General features: G+C 35.2%; 1 protein-coding gene and 1 long non-coding RNA gene across 3 annotated transcripts in view; both read left to right on the top strand.

Annotated features, from left to right (window-relative positions):
* eIF5B (eukaryotic translation initiation factor 5B) overlaps positions 1-18,885 on the top strand; it is a 48,695-nt gene extending 29,810 nt beyond the window's left edge. For both annotated transcript variants that reach the window (XM_012298965.2, XM_076536982.1), the window contains 2 exons: positions 11,013-11,174; positions 18,272-18,885. In XM_012298965.2, coding sequence (XP_012154355.1) covers positions 11,013-11,174; positions 18,272-18,379 — 270 coding nt within the window. In that variant the 3' untranslated portion in view covers positions 18,380-18,885. The remainder of the gene's footprint in view (positions 1-11,012; positions 11,175-18,271) is intronic.
* On the top strand, positions 1,768-4,064 carry LOC143265360 (uncharacterized). The gene is made up of 3 exons (XR_013039833.1): positions 1,768-2,106; positions 2,316-3,021; positions 3,098-4,064. It is a non-coding gene; the product is annotated as an uncharacterized LOC143265360 (long non-coding RNA).
* Positions 18,886-19,309: the final 424 nt, after the last annotated feature.

Below are 19,309 nucleotides of genomic sequence, written 5' to 3'. Positions count from 1 at the left end.
CTAAAATTTTTCTGAATGAAGACTACTATTTCTCTATCCTTAACTACCACTATCCCATTCCACAATGCATCAAATTCATCATAAAAATTAAAAAACATTTATTTCAAATAGTACTAAACTTCACAGTAAACGTCACCTTCCTAAAATAAAAAGAAAGAAAGTAAAGCAACATAACAGTCAGTAACGCAGAAATAAATAAAAGAAAAAGAAGACCGTGCGTTAAGAGATTAATGAAACAATAACGGACTGTAATGTGTTAATAACGACAACGTCCGAAGCATAATTAGCGGAACGGCGTTATGAATTTAAACGCGACTTCCGGTCGGCTCGGTTGGTTCGACGTTCGACGATAATTATATCAAGGAAACGCGAAGGAGATTTTTCGAACCGCCACGAATTATATTCCCGTGGCGAGTGACAGGAACTAGAAACTCCGTGGTGTGTGAGTCCCCTTCCGGCGGAAGGCCGCTCGTAACGTTCTTCCTCTTTCCTCTCCCCTCTCGCTTCTTCCTCTCGATCCTCTTCTAACTACAGGCCGTTTCATCCAATCTGTTACTACCCGATATCTGTCCTACGATTTATTAACCCTTTGTACTCTAACGTGACTCATTCCGTTTAACGATGGAAACTCTGCTTTCGGTCGCTCTATTTCCCTTTCGTCTATTCGCTATTTTCTCGTTAAGGTTATATATTTTATACAAGGTTTATTTATTTTATATAAGGTTATTATTTATTTTATATAAGGTTTATTTATTTTATGCAAGGTTATTATTTATTTTATATATGGTTATTATTTATTTTATACAAGGTTGTTTTTTATTTTATGCAAGGTTGCTTTTTATTTTATACAAGGTTATTATTTATTTTATATAAGGTTGTTATTTATTTTATACAAGATTGCTTTTTATTTTATACAAGGTTATTATTTATTTTATATAAAGTTGTTGTTTATTTTATACAAGGTTTATTTATTTTATACATGGTTATTATTTATTTTATACAAGGTTGTTTTTTATTTTATACAAGGTTGCTTTTTATTTTATATAAGGTTGTTATTTATTTTATACAAGGTTTATTTATTTTATACAGGTTGCTTTTTATTTTATATAAGGTTGTTATTTATTTTATACAAGGTTTATTTATTTTATACAAGGTTGTTTTTTATTTTATACAAGGTTATTATTTATTTTATATAAGGTTGTTATTTATTTTATACAAGGTTTATTTATATTATACAAGGTTGTTGTTTATTTTATAGAAGGTTGTTTTTTATTTTATACAAGGTTGTTATTTATTTTATACAAGGTTTATTTATTTTATACAAGGTTGTTGTTTATTTTATACAAGGTTGTTATTTATTTTATACAAGGTTGTTTTTTATTTTATACAAGGTTGTTATTTATTTTATACAAGGTTTATTTATTTTATACAAGGTTGTTGTTTATTTTATACAAGGTTGTTTTTTATTTTATACAAGGTTGCTTTTTATTTTATACAACGTTATTATTTATTTTATACAAGGTTATTTTTTATTTTATACAAGATTGCTTTTTATTTTATACAGGGTTATAATTTATTTTATATAAGGTTGTTATTTATTTCATACAAGGTTTATTCATTTTATGCAAGGTTATTATTTATTTTATACAGGGTTACATATTTTATTTTTATAAGGTTATACTCATGGAATACGAAGAGGTTATTATATTTAAAATAACACAATAATTTCTAAATGACTAAATGAATTTATTATTTAAGAACGACTTGAAGGACCTCTTTAAAATTTGTTAAATTAAACTTGATTTATGAATATCAAGTATTTATGAACATCGGGTATTTTTTAATGCTAAAACTTAACTGACGAAGATCACTGTTCAAAAATTTCTTCATTTCAAGTTACAAATGCATTTCGAATAGCAAAATTAACACGCCCCAGCAGATTGCCCGAGCGAGGAAAACTAATTAACGAGTACGAACTTATTACATTCTTTAGACGCGCTGTAACAACAGTCAGGCGTGGTTTTCCATCCAAAGAATGCTTTAATCGAAGAAATTATGAGGAAGATGTAATTTCATGAGCTTGTATAAAACTGACCTACTTGAAAGGTATATTTTATCAATTTTAATTCGCTGGTTAATTATTCTGATATATTAAAATAAACATATTAAGTTACTTCCTTTTTCGTAAATCCACTTTAGTGCTGTGTGTGCAACTAAATAGTGTTATAGTTTAAACTGTCTTTAAGAACGCTCTAAATTTGACTGGCAAAATCATGCTTTCTTTAAAATAAAACATGACTCCCAAAACGCTCTAGATCTGACTGTGAATGGGCCCGAAATAATAATTCAAAAGAAAGTTGCATTGTAGTCTCGAAAAAAATCGAGTAGCTAGCAAGATATAAAAAATATTCTACTCAAAAGCGAACCGAGAGGTCTCGATGAAAACAACATACTCCCAAGGCAAATCGCTCTAAGTAACTATGAATATCCCATAAATAATAATTTAAAAGAAACTTGTACTCTCCAAAAAGAACCTCGTATAAAAGCCCAAAAACTATCAGGCAACTCGATCGAATACTCGGCGAAAGACTGAAAAGAAGTCGATCAAATAAACAGCGAACGTAAAATAATAAAAAAAAAGAAGTAGAACGCAATCCTTTCTCGGAATCCGATAAATCGGCTGAGCACGTGAAAAAGAACAAGCCCACCGGCTAATATTAGAGAAAAGGTCGAAGCGTAAAGAAGGACGCTCGTAAACGACGAAGAGATGCCGCCCCCGTCGGAAGAGGAATGTACAAGAAAAAGAGAGGGAGAATAAAAAAAGAGATCCTCGAGGTGGGAAGTGAGAGGAAAGGGTGACGAGACAGAGGAGGGTTGAGGGTGAAACGAGCATACGTGGGACACTCGTGGTCGTATCTACGTTTAGAGCGTCTACCGAGTGATAAACGACCGGAAGGAAGCCAGAGGCGTTTCCACGAAAGTTACAGGCAAGCCGGAAGGCCGAAAGACGGGATGTGGTTGGTGAGTAAGTGGTGTCGATGCGTTGGTGTTGGTGTATCCTTCTCTCTCCCTCTCTCTATCGTGTTTCTCTAAGTAGGCAGCTGGTTAACGTTGCTATCGTAGAGAACGGAGAGGAAAAAAGGAGAAACAGCTTGGGAAAGTGAGAAGCAAGAGGAAGACAGATAAAGAGGGCGAAAGAAGCGGCCGGGAAGAGAAAAAGAGAGACGTAGTTGGCCGGATGTCGAGTTTCCAATGTCGAGTAGATCATTTTACCCGGGCTCGCGATTAATTTTGCCAACGACGAATACCAAAGATAATCGCCGTGTCGACGAATATCCACGGAAGAATGCTTATCGTGACGGATTTCGGTGATCGGCTGCTGTCATCGCAGGGATAAGTGGATGTGGATATTTATGCACTCGATTTATCAGTTTCGAGTTTCACACATTTCGAAATTCTTCTATTCCTCGAATTCACCATTTTCTAGGTTCTCAAATTATTCTCAAATAACCAAATTTTGGGCTGGACTGAGATTATTTGAATTTGCAGATTTTTCAATCACCGGGTCTCAAAATTCCCTACCTCCAACTCTAACTTTTCTAATCACATTCCACACGACCAAATCCCAACTTTTCTACCTTCCACAAATCTCAACTTCCCTACATTCCCATATTCCCAAATTCCTTAAAATTCTCTCCTCGAGTTCCGACTTCCAGGTCCACATCTCATTTTGTATATTTCCAATCGCTCTCAGATTCTCTAAATCCCCAAATACCTAAGCTTCGCATTCGTAAATCCACTCTCTCCAAACACCTCCAGACCCAGTAGCGTAATCCTAGCTATCTCGAATACACGAACCTGTTACTCGAAAACTTCATCGAATGCCTACTAATTAACCCCTTGCCGTGCTTTAACGCTAGAAAGACTGAAACTTTGATTCATTTTGACTGCTTTGGGGCAATATAGGTATAACACATATACAGTCAGTGTAAAAGGTATTCGTACAGTAATTAATTTCAACAAAAATGTTGTGAAACGTCATTTATTAACAAAATTTAAACAAATAAAAAATACATACACATTCTTACATAAAATACATAGACATCTAAGAATATGTATGTATTTTTTATTTGTTTAAATTTTGTTAATAAATGACGTTTCACAACATTTTTGTTGAAATTAATTACTGTACGAATACTTTTTACACTGACTGTATATATACCGGAAATGAAGGAGGGGGGAGGTAACTGCAATTATTAATAAACGCATTTATATGTTGTACAAAAAGTCACAAAATTCTAAGAAGCTGTGTCATTCTATACACAATTGTTTTTCTAATTGAAATTGAAAAGCAGTCAAAATGACTGCCTTAGGCAATCTAGTGTTAACGAGTCTGACTCGTGACGCATTCACAACTCAAATGCGATAAACCTTACTAAAATTTTGAATACTCTTCAACTTGAAGTTTATAATTTGCGTTGTCAAGGATCCCTGAATATAAAATACTTAGAAAATTTTAATTTTCTTTGTTCGTTTTAATGTTATAGTTCTGAATGGTTAGTCTTGACTGACGCACCTAAATAAATGGCACGGCAAGGGGTTAAAGGGCCAATGATCATAGCAGCTCATATAAAATCAATCAACGTTAAGTATGAAAGTTAATCAGCGTCCCAAAGGAAGTACTTTCGAATAGTATCTCTGGGCGAGTCGGTATTTCACGTAGGTTTGAAAATACTTGTCATGCATAGAGAGAGAGAAAAGGTCGCAGAAATGTGAATTTGCGCGTGCACTCGGAGCAAGCAAAGCCACAACGACGGTTGGCTGTTAGCCGTTCAGGCTCGTACAAACTATAAAGCTTTCTAAATCGGTGCGGCTCACGAAAATAGACTTCCGGTTCCCGTCTCACGCGTTCGCTCGCTGCGTCGCGTCTGCCTCCGAGTAATGCCAACACCGACCCCTATTTCTGTCTCCCTCTTTGCTCCGCTTTTCACCGTCTCTTCCTTTCTTTGCTTTCGTGAAAATCTACCTTACTGTTTACTGGTTTTGAAACACATAGTTACTAATTTTTCTAATACGAATCTTGTAATTGTTTATGAAATATTTGCTAATTTTGTATATGGTGTGTGGTACATTTTTGAAGGTGTACATTTGATAAATAAACGAGCAGCCTTATATTGTAATTATTGCTCTTGTACAATATTATATTTTTTACTATGTTTAAATGAATTACAATTAATGATATAAAAATTAATTCGAGAAAGTCTAAAAATCTCAAAGTGTCCGAAAAGTTCCAGTCTCCTAAGATTCCAAATTTCAAAATTTCCACAATGTACCTGAAATTACAAAAATTATTAGGGAGAGGAGTTCATAATGACCTAATAGTGTAGCTATGAGTGGCACGCGAAATCGATTGTTCGATACGGAGCAATTGAACGTCGTCTTACTAATCGACTCGAGTATGTTTTGTCGTGTAAAGAGGGATACGATGACAGTCAGAGAATGTGACAATTGCGAGTTATTAGGGTGAGAAAGAGTAAAAGAGAATGTGGCTGGTTGGCTTGACGCCGGTTGACTAAAGTTAGACTCATTGAGAATGGCCGGTTTGAAATTGGGTGTCGCGGGGGACCGTGTCACGGCACGTTTCTTGCCGACCGTAAACAAGAGAATCAGGCTGCGAGACGCCTACTACTGCGTATACCACGAATGAGACCGAAATACAGAGACACAATGCGCTCCTTACTCCCTTAATTTTCTTGCTACGTATTTTCTGACTGCGCTTCGCACTTTGTGTACGAATTGTATGCTTGTGGACTGTTTTTACTTCTGGGGAGTTTGGAGATTATGGGAGCAAGAGATGATACAATTTGAAATATGAATTGAATAATAAAAATATGAATTTGAATGTTGAAAGCACACTGGTGTTGGTTTATAACTTCTCAATAAAGCGTTCAAAACTTTATGTGAATCAAACTTTGCATTTGGAATATGTCAATAAAGTTTGAAAGTAAGAATGTGGGCACTCTACATAAATATTGAAGAGTAGTGCCTTGTGGAGATCGATAAATTATGAATTTGAATGACGAAAGCACACTGGTGTTGGCTTAATAACTTCTCAATAAAGCGTTCAAAACTTTATGTGAATCAAACTTTGCATTTGGAATATGGCAATAAAGTTTGAAAGTAAGAATGTGGGCACTCTACATAAATATTGAAGAGTGGTGCCTTGTGGAGCTCCATAAATTATGAATTTGAATGACGAAAGCACACTGGTGTTGGCTTCCTCATAACTTACCCATAAAGCGTTCAAAACCCTATGTGAATCAAACTTTGCATTTGGAATACGTCAGTAAAGTTTGAAGGTAAGAATGTGGACACCCTACATAAATATTGAAGAGTAGTGCCTTGTGGAGCTCGATAAATTATAAATTTGAAAGATGAAAGCACACTGGTGTTGGCTTCCTAACTTCACAATAAAGCGTTCAAAACTATGCGAATCAAACATCTTTGCATTTGGAATACATCAGTAAAGTTTGAAGGTAAGAATGTGGACACCCTACATAAATATTGAAGAGTACTGCGTATCTTGATAAGTTATAAATTTGAATGATGAAACCAACTGCTACCTTCCTTATAACTTATCAATAAAGCGTCCAAATCCCATACGAATAAAATATCTTATTTTTGCATTTGGAGTCTATCGATAAAATTTAGTAAAAAACTGGGACACCCTGTATAAAAATGGAAGAGCCTCGATAAATTATAAATTTGAATGACGAAACCAGCTAGTACCTTCCTTATAATTTATCAATAAAGCGTCCAAATCCCATATGAATAAAATATCTTATTTTTGCATTTTGCATACGTCGAGTTTGGTAAAAAAGTGTGACACCCTATATAAAAATTGAAGGGCCTCGATAAATTATAAATTTGAAAGACGGAACCAGCTGTGGTACCTTCCTCATAAGTTATTAATAAAGCGTCCAAATCCCATATGAATAAAATATGTTATTTTTGCATTTTGCATACGTCGAGTTTGGTAAAAAAGTGTGACACCCTATATAAAAATTGAAGGGCCTCGATAAATTATAAATTTGAAAGACGAAACCAGCTGTGGTACCTTCCTTATAACTTATCAATAAAGCGTCCAAATCCCATATGAATAAAATATCTTATTTTTGTATTTGGATTCCATCGATAAAGTTTGCTAAAAAAGTGTGACACCCTGTATAAAAATGGAAGAGCCTCGATAAATTATAAATTTGAATGACGAAACACCGGTATACTTTCCCGAGAAGTACAGGCGCAATTAGGTGTATATGGTGATACGTGCGTGGTAGAGGAGTGTCGAAAATTGGAGGATCTCAGCACCATAAAAGTAACGAGAGGCAGAGGCACAGGAAGAATATGGGAGACGAGAAAGAAAACGTTCGAGTTCTCGAGGGGACCGAGGGAACCGACTCGTGTGTGGGCATATTGCTCTTTTGGCGTGGGTTTCGAAATACATGGTCGGTCATTGTCCATCGATCGACACCGTGCTTCTGCTTGCTTGCTTCACTTGCTTTCGCGAACTTCCTTTTATAGCGATCAAATGTAACCTTACGTTTATTCCTTTCTTCCTTCTTTCGATATCAAACTATTTCTTCATGTGAACTGATAGAAAGGTCGGACAGAAACTATTTCTATTTCGTATTCAATACAAAAGGGATTTTAATAAAAAAACTCCCAGTTTTTTACCATCAAACTTTATCGACATGTTCCATAAATAAAAATAAGAAAACTTTGTATCTCAACAAGCAATATCAACATTGCACTTCAACTGTGAAGTTCAACTGTGTAGCTCAATTAGCAATATTAACATTGCATCTCAACTGGCAGTTTCAACATTGTACCACAACTGTGAGGTTCAACCATGTATTGCAACTTCTTCTATTAACATAGAGTTCAATAGAGTTCACATAGAGTCTGTTATAATTTTTGAACAAAGTACTTGAACCCTATTTCGCAACATTTATCGACATCCATAAATAAAAATAAGAGAAAGACTTTCTATTAACACAGAGTTCAATAGAGTTCACATAGAGTCTGTTATAATTTTTGAACAAAGTACTTGAACACTATTTCGCAACATTTATCGACGTCCATAAATAAAAATAAGAGAAAGACATTCTATTAACATAGAGTTCAATAGAGTTCACATAGAGTCTGTTATAATTTTTGAACAAAGTACTTGAACCCTATTTCGCAACATTTATCGACGTCCATAAATAAAAATAAGAAAAAGACATTCTATTAACATAGAGTTCAATAGAGTTCACATAGAGTTTCTTATAACTTTTTAATAAAGTATTTCAATCCTATGTCGCAACATGTATTTCTACGAGATGTCGATCTTCTAACAGATAACATAAAGACCTAATCCCTTAACGATATTATCTAGCGGATATGATACAACAAATATCGACAGGATTAGTTACATAAGAAAAGTTACATAAGAAAAATAAGTTGTATCAGAAATTGTTTTCTTCACTTGGTAGCATTAGCAGGTAATCGGCAACACCTTTTCGTTCGAGAAAATTCCATTTCCGTCGATTTGTACGCAGGTTGTGACATTTCTAAGAATTATTTCCAGCCTTTCCGAACCATTCTGCGGCGTCGGTTCTCTCTCTTTTCTTCTGGTTATCTCCGCACTCGTTGTGTATCGTGTAGCGATACGTGGATACCAGATACTCGGTACACCACTGATTAATACCGACGTTTGTCGCCCGATATATCCGGTGATTAACGTCACTCTTCCCGTCCGGAAAAGGACGCGACTAAAGTGGCGACTTAAAAATATTCGCTTCCCGTACTAATTAACCCGATTGCGACATCCAAAATTACCCTGGTAATTCCAATAATAATCTGAACTTTCCGAGATGAGTCCATTCTTCATAAACACGTCTCCTCTTTATAGGAAAAATTAGGAAAATTACTGGAAGGTAAATTATAAATTGATACAAAGACTTAACGAATCAGAATATCTTATTTATTCTGTGACGTGTTGTCATCTTTATAGCACAAGAATGTCTCCTCAGCAAAAAATTGGCCACGAAGAGACCAACGTTACCATGTTCGTTGACTATTCTTTATCCTTTAACCTCTTAAACTTTCCCCTGCAACCAAGAAAGCACTCTGACAAAACTCACATCACCTGCTTTCGCCATTTGCATCTATACAAACCCTAAATGTCTAACACCTTTAAACACTCTTTCTTTCGTCAAATATTTTTGCGAGGTTTTTGGAACATCCTGTAGAAACAAGAAAGCCCGAGCACGTCGTTTAGAATCGTGTTATTGCCGTAACACACCTGCAGCTGCAAGAGCGTCAAGTGGGCGACAAACCCGGACGCAACGTTGCTCGGAGACAAGCACAGATTGCCGCTTATCTTCTCGAACAAAAAATCGAATAGTTTGTGCAACTACGAATAATTAACCCCTTCGCTGGCTAAGTCTGGTCATCGCAGACGGTTGATTTATCAATGAGTTAATTTGATGTGTTAGCCAGATTTGTGCTCCTTCGATGACCACTTAGTTTGCAGTTGGAATTCAAGAAAATAGGTGAATAAGGGATGATGCGTGGCAAAATTACTGTAGTTGAGAAATTTCTTTTAGGAATGTTATAGACTAGTTTATATCTTAATGTTGATACCTGAGTTTATTGATTGATTGATTTTATGAGGATTGCTATGATCATTGGCTCTGATACCTCAGTTGGTGCTTGATACACTGTATATGAATGGGAGTAGATATAAGTGACTTTCATATTAAAAATTAAATTGAAACATAGACCATAAAATATGAAGGAATGTACACATTAACCCTTTGCATTAACTGTTAATTTTAAAAATTTGATGAATGCTTCTGAAATTATTATTTTTCCATTATAGTCACTCTTATCATATTTAAACGTCACATGCACAATATAGACGTAGTTAAAAAATATTTCAAGTTGTTGTTGCCTGCCGAAGTTACTTTTTTCCAGTGCATCAAACACATGAAATTTTGTACCAAAACTGAAATATCCATAAAAGTTCTAACAATTACTGAAGTAATTTGTATTTGAAGTATTCTAACAATTATTGAAGTAATTTGTATTTGAAGTGTACTAACAATTATTGAAGTAATTTGTATTTGAAGTGTACTAACAATTATTGAAGTAATTTATATTTGAAGTGTACTAATAAAAATTGAAGTAACTTAAGAATGTAAGAATTGAGGAACGTGCTCGATCAGTCGAGGTTACGTAAACGTTACTTTTTTAACACCCTGTAGACTTCGTCCTACAAGATCCAGCAACCTACGTAGCCGCGTATCTGCCTACTCGATCCACCGATTCTCGACGGCATTCGCGTCGAAAAACGTTACCTACGTCCGAGTCGGCCCTGACGACGCGCAATGCTCAGGTACTCGGTTTTCTCTCGACTTCCGCTCGCAGAAAGGAATGCATAGGCGGAGTTATACCCACGCGGCGAGACACACGCCGATCGTGGATAGAAAATAAAAAGAACGTTCGGCGACACGATCCGTATGCCACGGAAAATTTTTACAATTTTAATTGATCCCTTGATCAAGTTTCCTCGTTTCGATTAACGCTTTGACCGACATTGAATTTACCGGAAAGTCTGATTATTTTTAACAGAGCTTGACCTTTTTTATTGACTTGATATTTAGGAAATATAAAAGCACAAATCTACGATGTTTTTACATTTGCAAATGATCAAATGAAAAAATTATTGAACCTCGAAAATTCTTTACATTGTGAACGCCTTCAGATCCGATAGTGTAATTTTACACAGCTTGAATAAGTGAGACCTTCTTATTATTTGCTGCGGAAATGATTAATGACTAATAATAAATAATAGAGATCAAACTCAAAAAATAAATCTAACATTAGATAAAAATAAAGTGAATTTATAATTTTGATCACTAGTGTGTTAGTCGATGTCTAACGATTGTCGTATTTTGATTTTGCAGTTCATAGAGTTGGGCATGGTGACGAGTATAGAGTACGATCACAAGGCTGTGGAATCGGCGAGAAAGGGTCAAGAGGTGTGCGTGAAAATTGAACCGATACCAGGAGAGGCGCCGAAAATGTACGGCCGTCACTTCGACGAAAAAGATTTTATCGTCAGCAAGGTAAGTTAATGAATCAAATTCTCTGCATCAACCATTTTTTTTTTAAATAATGTGTTGGTAATGAACACATTTGTCGATGAATACATGTCCATGAAATATTTCTTGTAATCCACAAAAATTCGTATAAACCAAAATACACGATTCTGTTTAAAAAGTATCTGATCATTTCTCGAAACATAAATATAAATTTACCATATGTTATTATATCATATATAAAAACGACGGACTTTCTTCTTTTATATTTTTCATATATTAAAAAATGAAAAATTTCGCTATTTGAATATGTAAAAATTGTTGTACATCTCCCAAAAAAATTATTGCAATTTAAGCTTGCGAATTAAAGATATATCGATGGAGTAAACGATTATAAGTCGAAAATTTGAAAAGACAGCTGCTCGGAAGGAATTCGATCGACAGGTGGTTTGGGTCGTTGATGAAATTCCGCTAGAGAATCAAGTGTACGTTTTCGTTCTTTCTTTTTTGTTCTTCTTCTTCTTGTTTGCCCCACTCTTCGTTGTTCGCTGTGGTCGATTCGCATGGCTTTGCAATTTCATCAAAATCAGAGGCGAGACGGAAACGATCCTTATTAGTATGCGAGACTTTGGTCGAAAAAGGAAGATGCACATCCGGCAGCGATCAGGCGTCCAACGTCGACTTCCGGCCTTCGCAGAACTTCCATTCCATTCTTCCTCCTCCACCACCACCGTTTCCTCCACCTTCTTGCCTTCTGCTTCTTCTTCTTCTCTCTTTAGCGCTTTTCCTTTTTTTGTTAGCTTCGGATATCGATTTACGAATCGACCGATCGTGTACTTTAATGGAAACGAAAATGATCGTTCTCTTCTTACTAATTGAAGCGTACTTATTGAGTTGACGCGTGTTATATTGCCACTTATTAGATTACCACGCGTTATATTGCCCTTTATTGGATTTCCACGCGTTAGATTTCCATTTATTGGATTTCCACTCGTTATATTGCCATTTATTGGATTGCAAGGCGTTAGATTTCCACTTATTGAATTGCCACGCGTTATATTGCCATTTATTGAATTACAACGCGTTAGATTCCCACTCATTGAATTTCCACGCGTTATATTGCCATTTATTGAATTACAACGCGTTAGATTCCCATTCATTGAATTGCCACGCGTTATATTGCCACTATTGGATTGCAAGGCGTTAGATTTCCACTTATTGAATTGCCACGCGTTATATTGCCATTTATTGGATTGCAAAGCGTTAGGTTTCCACTTACTGAATTACCACGCGTTATATTGCCATTTATTGGATTGCAAGGCGTTAGATTTTCACTTATTGAATTGCCACGCGTTATATTGCCATTATTGGATTTTCACGCGTTATATTGCCATTTATTGGATTGTATGGCGTTAGATTTCCACTTATAGAATTGTCACGCGTTATATTGCCATTTATTGGATTGTATGGCGTTAGATTTCCACTTATAGAATTGTCACGCGTTATATTGCCATTTATTGGATTGTATGGCGTTAGATTTCCACTTACAGAATTGTCACGCGTTATATTGCCATTTATTGGATTGCAAGGCGTTAGATTTCCACTTATTGAATTGCCACGCGTTATATTGCCATTATTGAATTACAACGCGTTATATTGCCATTTATTGAATTACAACGCGTTAGATTCCCACTTATTGAATTTCCACGCGTTATATTGCCATTTATTGAATTACAACGCGTTATATTGCCATTTATTGAATTACAACGCGTTAGATTCCCACTTATTGAATTTCCACGCGTTATATTGCCATTTATTGAATTACAACACGTTAGATTCTTACTTATTGAATTGCCACGCGTTACATTGCCATTATTGCATTATCTCGCGTTATATCGCCACTATTGCATTATCTCGCGTTATATCGCCACTATTAGATTACCATGCGTTATATTGCAAATTAGTGAATTATCTCGAGTTGCATCGTTAAAATTGTCAAAATTTTATTTTAGTACTCGTAGACCAAAATGTTGAAATCTCGAAATATCACTAAAAATCAATGTACGAGATACTTTTATTCTACGTATTTTCTATACCAAACTTAAATTTACTCTCCATTGCATGTATCTCTCGAAGCCTCATCCGTGGCAATATAACGAGAGTTCACGGTACATACGGATTTAATTAATTATTCTTCCACCGAACAAAAGGCACGCTACACCCGTGATTCTAATGGTTAAATAAATTATCATCTAGTTAGTTTAAATGAATTTTAATTAATAAAAAGGATACGATAACTATCGAGATGTAATATGCATTACTTTTTCCACGAGGCATTTTAATTTCAATTTCATGTATGTAGATTCGCGTTATCAATGAAGGTATTATAATTCGAAGAAACACCGAAACGATCGTTGTACTTGCACGAATTGCATGTTAAACAACGTGTCAACTAGTATATCGCAGTGTATATACTCCTTTCCTGTTGCTCTATCTGCTTTTTTCCGGTTGTGCACGCGTGCATACGAACGTTTCTATACCGAGTACATAAAGTTGTTCTAGCTTCGGTATCTTTGTGTGCTGGCGAGCGGAAATCGTTGTTACCGTTTGCTTCGTAGAATCGATTCTCCGGAATCGCTCTGTTCCCACGATGATTCGTGGACCGACGATTTCGAACCTTCGCCACGACTTTCGTGGAAATATTCGTTTATACAAATTAACGAATATTCTCTTCACTTTGGAGCAATTAGGCAATCTATAAATTCGTACAGCGTCATCCGGATATATGACCGTAAAAATATCCAGTTATATAATCACAAGATAAATCATACAGTATTTTTAAAAATATTTATTCAAGTAAATATTGAAGGCTGCTATGAACCATTCATACAATTTTTGCAGAGTAAAAGTTTTACAAAACGGGTGCAAAGTTAAATCTGTAAAAAACCAGGACATGCAATATATGGCATCAAAAACCGGTCCAAACTTGGTACTTTTATTACGACTTGCTAAAGCTCGTAACTCCACATTAAAACATCCTTATAAAGTATATTAAAGTCCGGTAGTAAAGAACACAGTGTATACCGTATCAACATATCGATATTCATATCGACGTCATCGATACCGTCGTTCCACGACCGGCGACCGTGTTTCTAACGACCGTCGGTTTTTCGTTAGAGCGTGCCAGAGTCACGGGGTTAAGCAACACAGGCGATAGAGTAGCCTGAAACCGCTGATAAAAATGTGTGTAACTACGAAAAACCGTAGGATACTCTCTCAAGAGTGAAAGAGAGGAGAAGAAAGGAAAGAATGAGACGGGAAGGAGAGCTGCGTGCGCATCGTGCGTGCGTAGAGTGCGTAGGAGAGAGAAAGAGAGCGAAAGAAAGAGCAGGAGCATGAATGGCAGAGCGTACGGGAGCGAGACAACGCCGGTGCGACGGTCGGAGAGAGAGTGAGGCGCGCGCGGTCTGTGGCGGAGGGGAGTGGTGGGGGGAGGGCGGGGGGAAGTAAGAGGGGCGTGGCGGGAGGCAGGCGTCCTCAATAGCCGCGTAAAACCACCATTGTGACCGATCCATGAATGAAACGGGACTTCCGGCCGGGAGTGGGGGGCGGAAACAGTTGTAAAGCGTTACGTTAGTGAATGGACCGTGTGCGCGAGCATGCGCCCGTCCTCGCGAAAACCGATTCAAGGAAATTATTCGTACGCTACCCGTACCAATTCTACGCTTTTCTTACACTCACTCTTTTCTCACACTTTTTCATACCCTTTTCTTCCTGATTTTCTACGCGTCGTCGACTTAACTCGTTCCGGAGTATATTTTATTGCCTAGAGTAGGATTTTTATTTTTTACAAATTTTGTCTGTATTTATCGTATTTAATTATGTAATTATCGTATTTATGGTTTTAAGTTAATGGATTGAGGGAAGAAATTTTGAAGAACATAAGCACTGTGACGAGTTCGATTTGCAACAAATTCGAATGTAATAATTCTTGCTTGATTGTGTGATCATTTTAGTTTGAAGTATTAGGTTGGAAACTATGAAACGGGCGTTGAATGAAAATAAAAAACGAAAAGCAATTTTTTACATTATTTATTATATTCAATTGAAATAATTTCTATTGGCATCTACGAGTTTTTACCAACGATTGGGCAAATCATATATGCCTTTTTGAAAAAATCTTTATTTTTAGAGTTAATAAACAATTCAAAGAAACGCCCGTTTCATAGTTTCTAACCTAATACATTATTAACTCTCTGCACTCGGACATAATTTTATTGTTTGCAAACAGCAACTTTACGATATTAATTAAAATGTTAAATGAATTCTTCTGAAGTTACTATTTCTCTACTAATAATTTCCACTGTTATCTATTTCACTATATTTGTACATCACACGAGCACTATTATAGAATTAATTAAATAATGCTCGTTTCAAATTATTGTATTAAATCGAATGGCGCTTGAGAAGCGCCTCTCGACATTTAATACAATAAATATATTAACACTATTCCTACCGCGACCGGTCAAATGACCGTTTTCAAAATTTCGATTAGAATTTCCTGTATAAAGCGTAATTGAAACGCCTTTAAACTTCATGACTTTTCCTGAAACATGCATATAATACTTTTTTCAATATTAATTTCGTTTTTTATTGTTTATTTTTTGAGAAAAATTAGTAGTCTGTCTTACCTACCACGACCGGTCATTTGACCGGTAGAACGATTTATACCTTTTTGTAATAGTATTCTCTCAGAGGCCCAATTCCGAACTTATAAATACGTTACAAACGAAAGGTAATGCAGTTTTAGCATGATATTATCCAAAAAGTCCCCTCCAGGTACTGCTTTACGGCCCTTCCAAGCGTATACTTATAGTTTTCGCTCGCCTATCGGTCTCGCGGTATTTATTTGCCTGATTGGTATTCGACGCAGTCAAGAACTTAGGATTTTCTAACACTGTCTCATTTACTATGATTATAAAATAAATAAAATTTTAGCCGAAGGGGACGCCCAAACGTTTTTTGATGAATTGAAATCAATAAACTCTTGCGACGCGAACATAGAACATCAGTACGTCAAAGTCACAAGAAGTATATTCAGCAGTTTTTTATTATTTTGTATTTCTGTTCTATTATTATTCTACCTGTATTTTATGTTGTTATAAGTATTGTTTTATGTGTTATAAGTGTCATTTCCAAAAAACTAGACAAAATCATCAGTACTTCGCCGTAAGTTTCACATTTTATCTTTTATTCATTTCTTTATGTATTTGGATTTACATTTATACATTTTAGTTTTTATTTTGAATAAAATTTATTTTCAGTTGAATATTCATGTCCCAAATGTCAAGTTTGAAGAGTGTAAATTCATTATTAGAAAAAATAAATGATATTGATGAAGAATGTACCGAAAATGATCAGGAAATTTTTTATATTGAAAATGACAGTGCAGAAAAACGTAAAACATGTCAAATTAGATATTGCAAAGATAATAAAACCAATAAAATTGGTCTGCAATGTAAAAAGTATGTATGTGGAAAATGTACAATCGAGAGGCCTATTTGCAAAAAATGTGGTGAAAACGAATAAAGTACATAGTATATACTTCTAAATAAAAGAAACTATATTTTTATATTATTAAATTGCCTATTATTTTCATCCTATACTAAAAAATATAAGTTGTGCTAAAGACCGGTCATTTGACCGGTCGCGGTAGGAATAGGTATACGTGAAGTGTCGGTAGGAATAGTGTTAATGTTGACTGCTATGTTGATACAATAAAAAATCTGATTGACGTATTTTTATTTTTGACGAGGCCTATTAATGCCACAGTACTGTATTATATTTATTATTCACAGCAGTGAACAGTTAATATGGACATTTCTAATTAGTTTAATAGACAAAGTCTTAACAACATAATCGACGTGACACACTATATTTGTACATCACACGAGCACTATTATAGAATTAATTAAATAATGCTTGTTTTAAATTATTGTATTAAATCGAATGGTGCTTGAGAGGCGCCTCTCGACATTTAATACAATAAATGTATTAATGTTGACTGCCGTGTTGATACAACAAAAAATTTGATTGACGTATTTTTATTTTTGACGAGACCTATTAATGTCACAGTACTGTATTATATTTATTATTCACAGCAGTAAACAGTTAATACGATCATTTCTAATTAGGTTAATAGACAAAGTCTTAACAACATCAACGACGCTAACATATATTTATTATTCACAGCAGTAAACAGTTCATATGAACATTTCTAATTAGGTTAATAGACAAAGTCTTAACAACATCAACGATGCTAACATATATTTATTATTCACAGCAGTAAACAGTTAATACGATCATTTCTAGTTAGGTTAATAGACAAAGTCTTAACAACATTAACGACGCTAACATATATTTATTATTCACAGCAGTAAACAGTTCATATGAACATTTCTAATTAGGTTAATAGACAAAGTCTTAACAACATTAACGACGCTAACATATATTTATTATTCACAGCAGTAAACAGTAAATAAAAACATTTCTAATTAGGTTAATAGACAAAGTCTTAACAACATTAACGACGCTAACATATATTTATTATTCACAGCAGTAAACAGTAAATAAAAACATTTCTAATTAGGTTAATAGACAAAGTCTTAACAACATCAACGACGCTAACATATATTTATTATTCACAGCAGTAAACAGTTCATATGAACATTTCTAATTAGGTTAATAGACAAAGTCTTAACAACATTAACGACGCTAACATATATTTATTATTCACAGCAGTAAACAGTTAATACGATCATTTCTAGTTAGCTTAATAGACAAAGTCTTAACAACATTAACGACGCTAACATATATTTATTATTCACAGCAGTGAACAGTTAATATAAACATTTCTAATTAGGTTAATAGACAAAGTCTTAACAACATCAACGACGCTAGCATATATTTATTATTCACAGCAGTAAACAGTTCATATGAACATTTCTAGTTAGGTTAATAGACAAAGTCTTAACAACATAGTCGACATGACACACTTAGAAAATAAACATTTACTTCAGTTTTTATTGAAAAGTGTTAAATAAATGGTTCGGTGTGTATTACAGATAAGCAGACAGAGCATAGACGCGTGCAAAGAGTACTTCAGGGACGATCTGGTGAAAACGGATTGGCAGTTGATGGTCGAATTGAAGAAGCTGTTCCAGATACTCTAGGAGCCGGTGCTGGACACGATGGAACCGCTAAAAAAGAATCGACAGCTCGAGTGTCCGGCAATCGAGGCGAACCCCGCGATCAGTCACCTCACGAACTTAATCGAATTCGTATCCGATCGTTGTCGATCGTTCTATCAATTTGTAATATATGTCGAAGTTTTCGATATTTCAGTCGTTGTCATTGATATCCGCTAAAAAAAATGAAAAAAGAAAGAAAGAAAAGAAAAATCGACGCACCGCCTTGCTTCGATCCCTGTGATCCTCGCGAACGCGAAATCCTTGCGCGACCGATGTTTCCCTTGTTAATTCAAGCTTGAAACGAACAGAAAAGAAACAAAATTATTTTTTAAAACAAAACCGTGTTTAACCGTTTCGCTACTAAGAACTGTAAACCCCTCGTTTGTGCAATCACAGGAATACAATGACACATTGAGAGAAAAAATATTAAATACACGACTGGGTGTAAGTGGAAATTTACTAATAAAATTATTTTATTTACGTTCGTATATTGAGTTAGATGATAAAACCTGCACAACCGTTATCGTACGATCGTTATCGGGCCGTAGCGAAAGGGTTAAGCGATAACTAAAGGAGACTGAGACTTTTTTTAAAAACCCTTTGCACAATTCATATTTTCCCGAGTTACAGTCTTGTCGATCGTTAACTCGTATATTTTTTATCCGATATGGTACTCGAGTGCAACGTAGGTTAAGGATGGTTAAGGAACGTTTCATTTGGAACTTGGGGAAATGGTGGGTAAGTTTAGGGAGGAATGGGTGGGAATTTTGGGGATGTTTGAGGATGGAAGATTTGGGGAAATGTAGGGGATAGTGTAGGGCATGGGGAGAATTTTCGAATTTTCTTATTATAAAATTTTGTAGTTATTGGATTTTATGATCTTCAAATTTTGGAATTAGTAGAATGTTAAAC

Source organism: Megachile rotundata, chromosome 1, assembly GCF_050947335.1.
Source record: "Megachile rotundata isolate GNS110a chromosome 1, iyMegRotu1, whole genome shotgun sequence".
NCBI lineage: Eukaryota > Metazoa > Arthropoda > Insecta > Hymenoptera > Megachilidae > Megachile > Megachile rotundata.
This window is presented reverse-complemented; position numbering and strand designations above follow the sequence as displayed.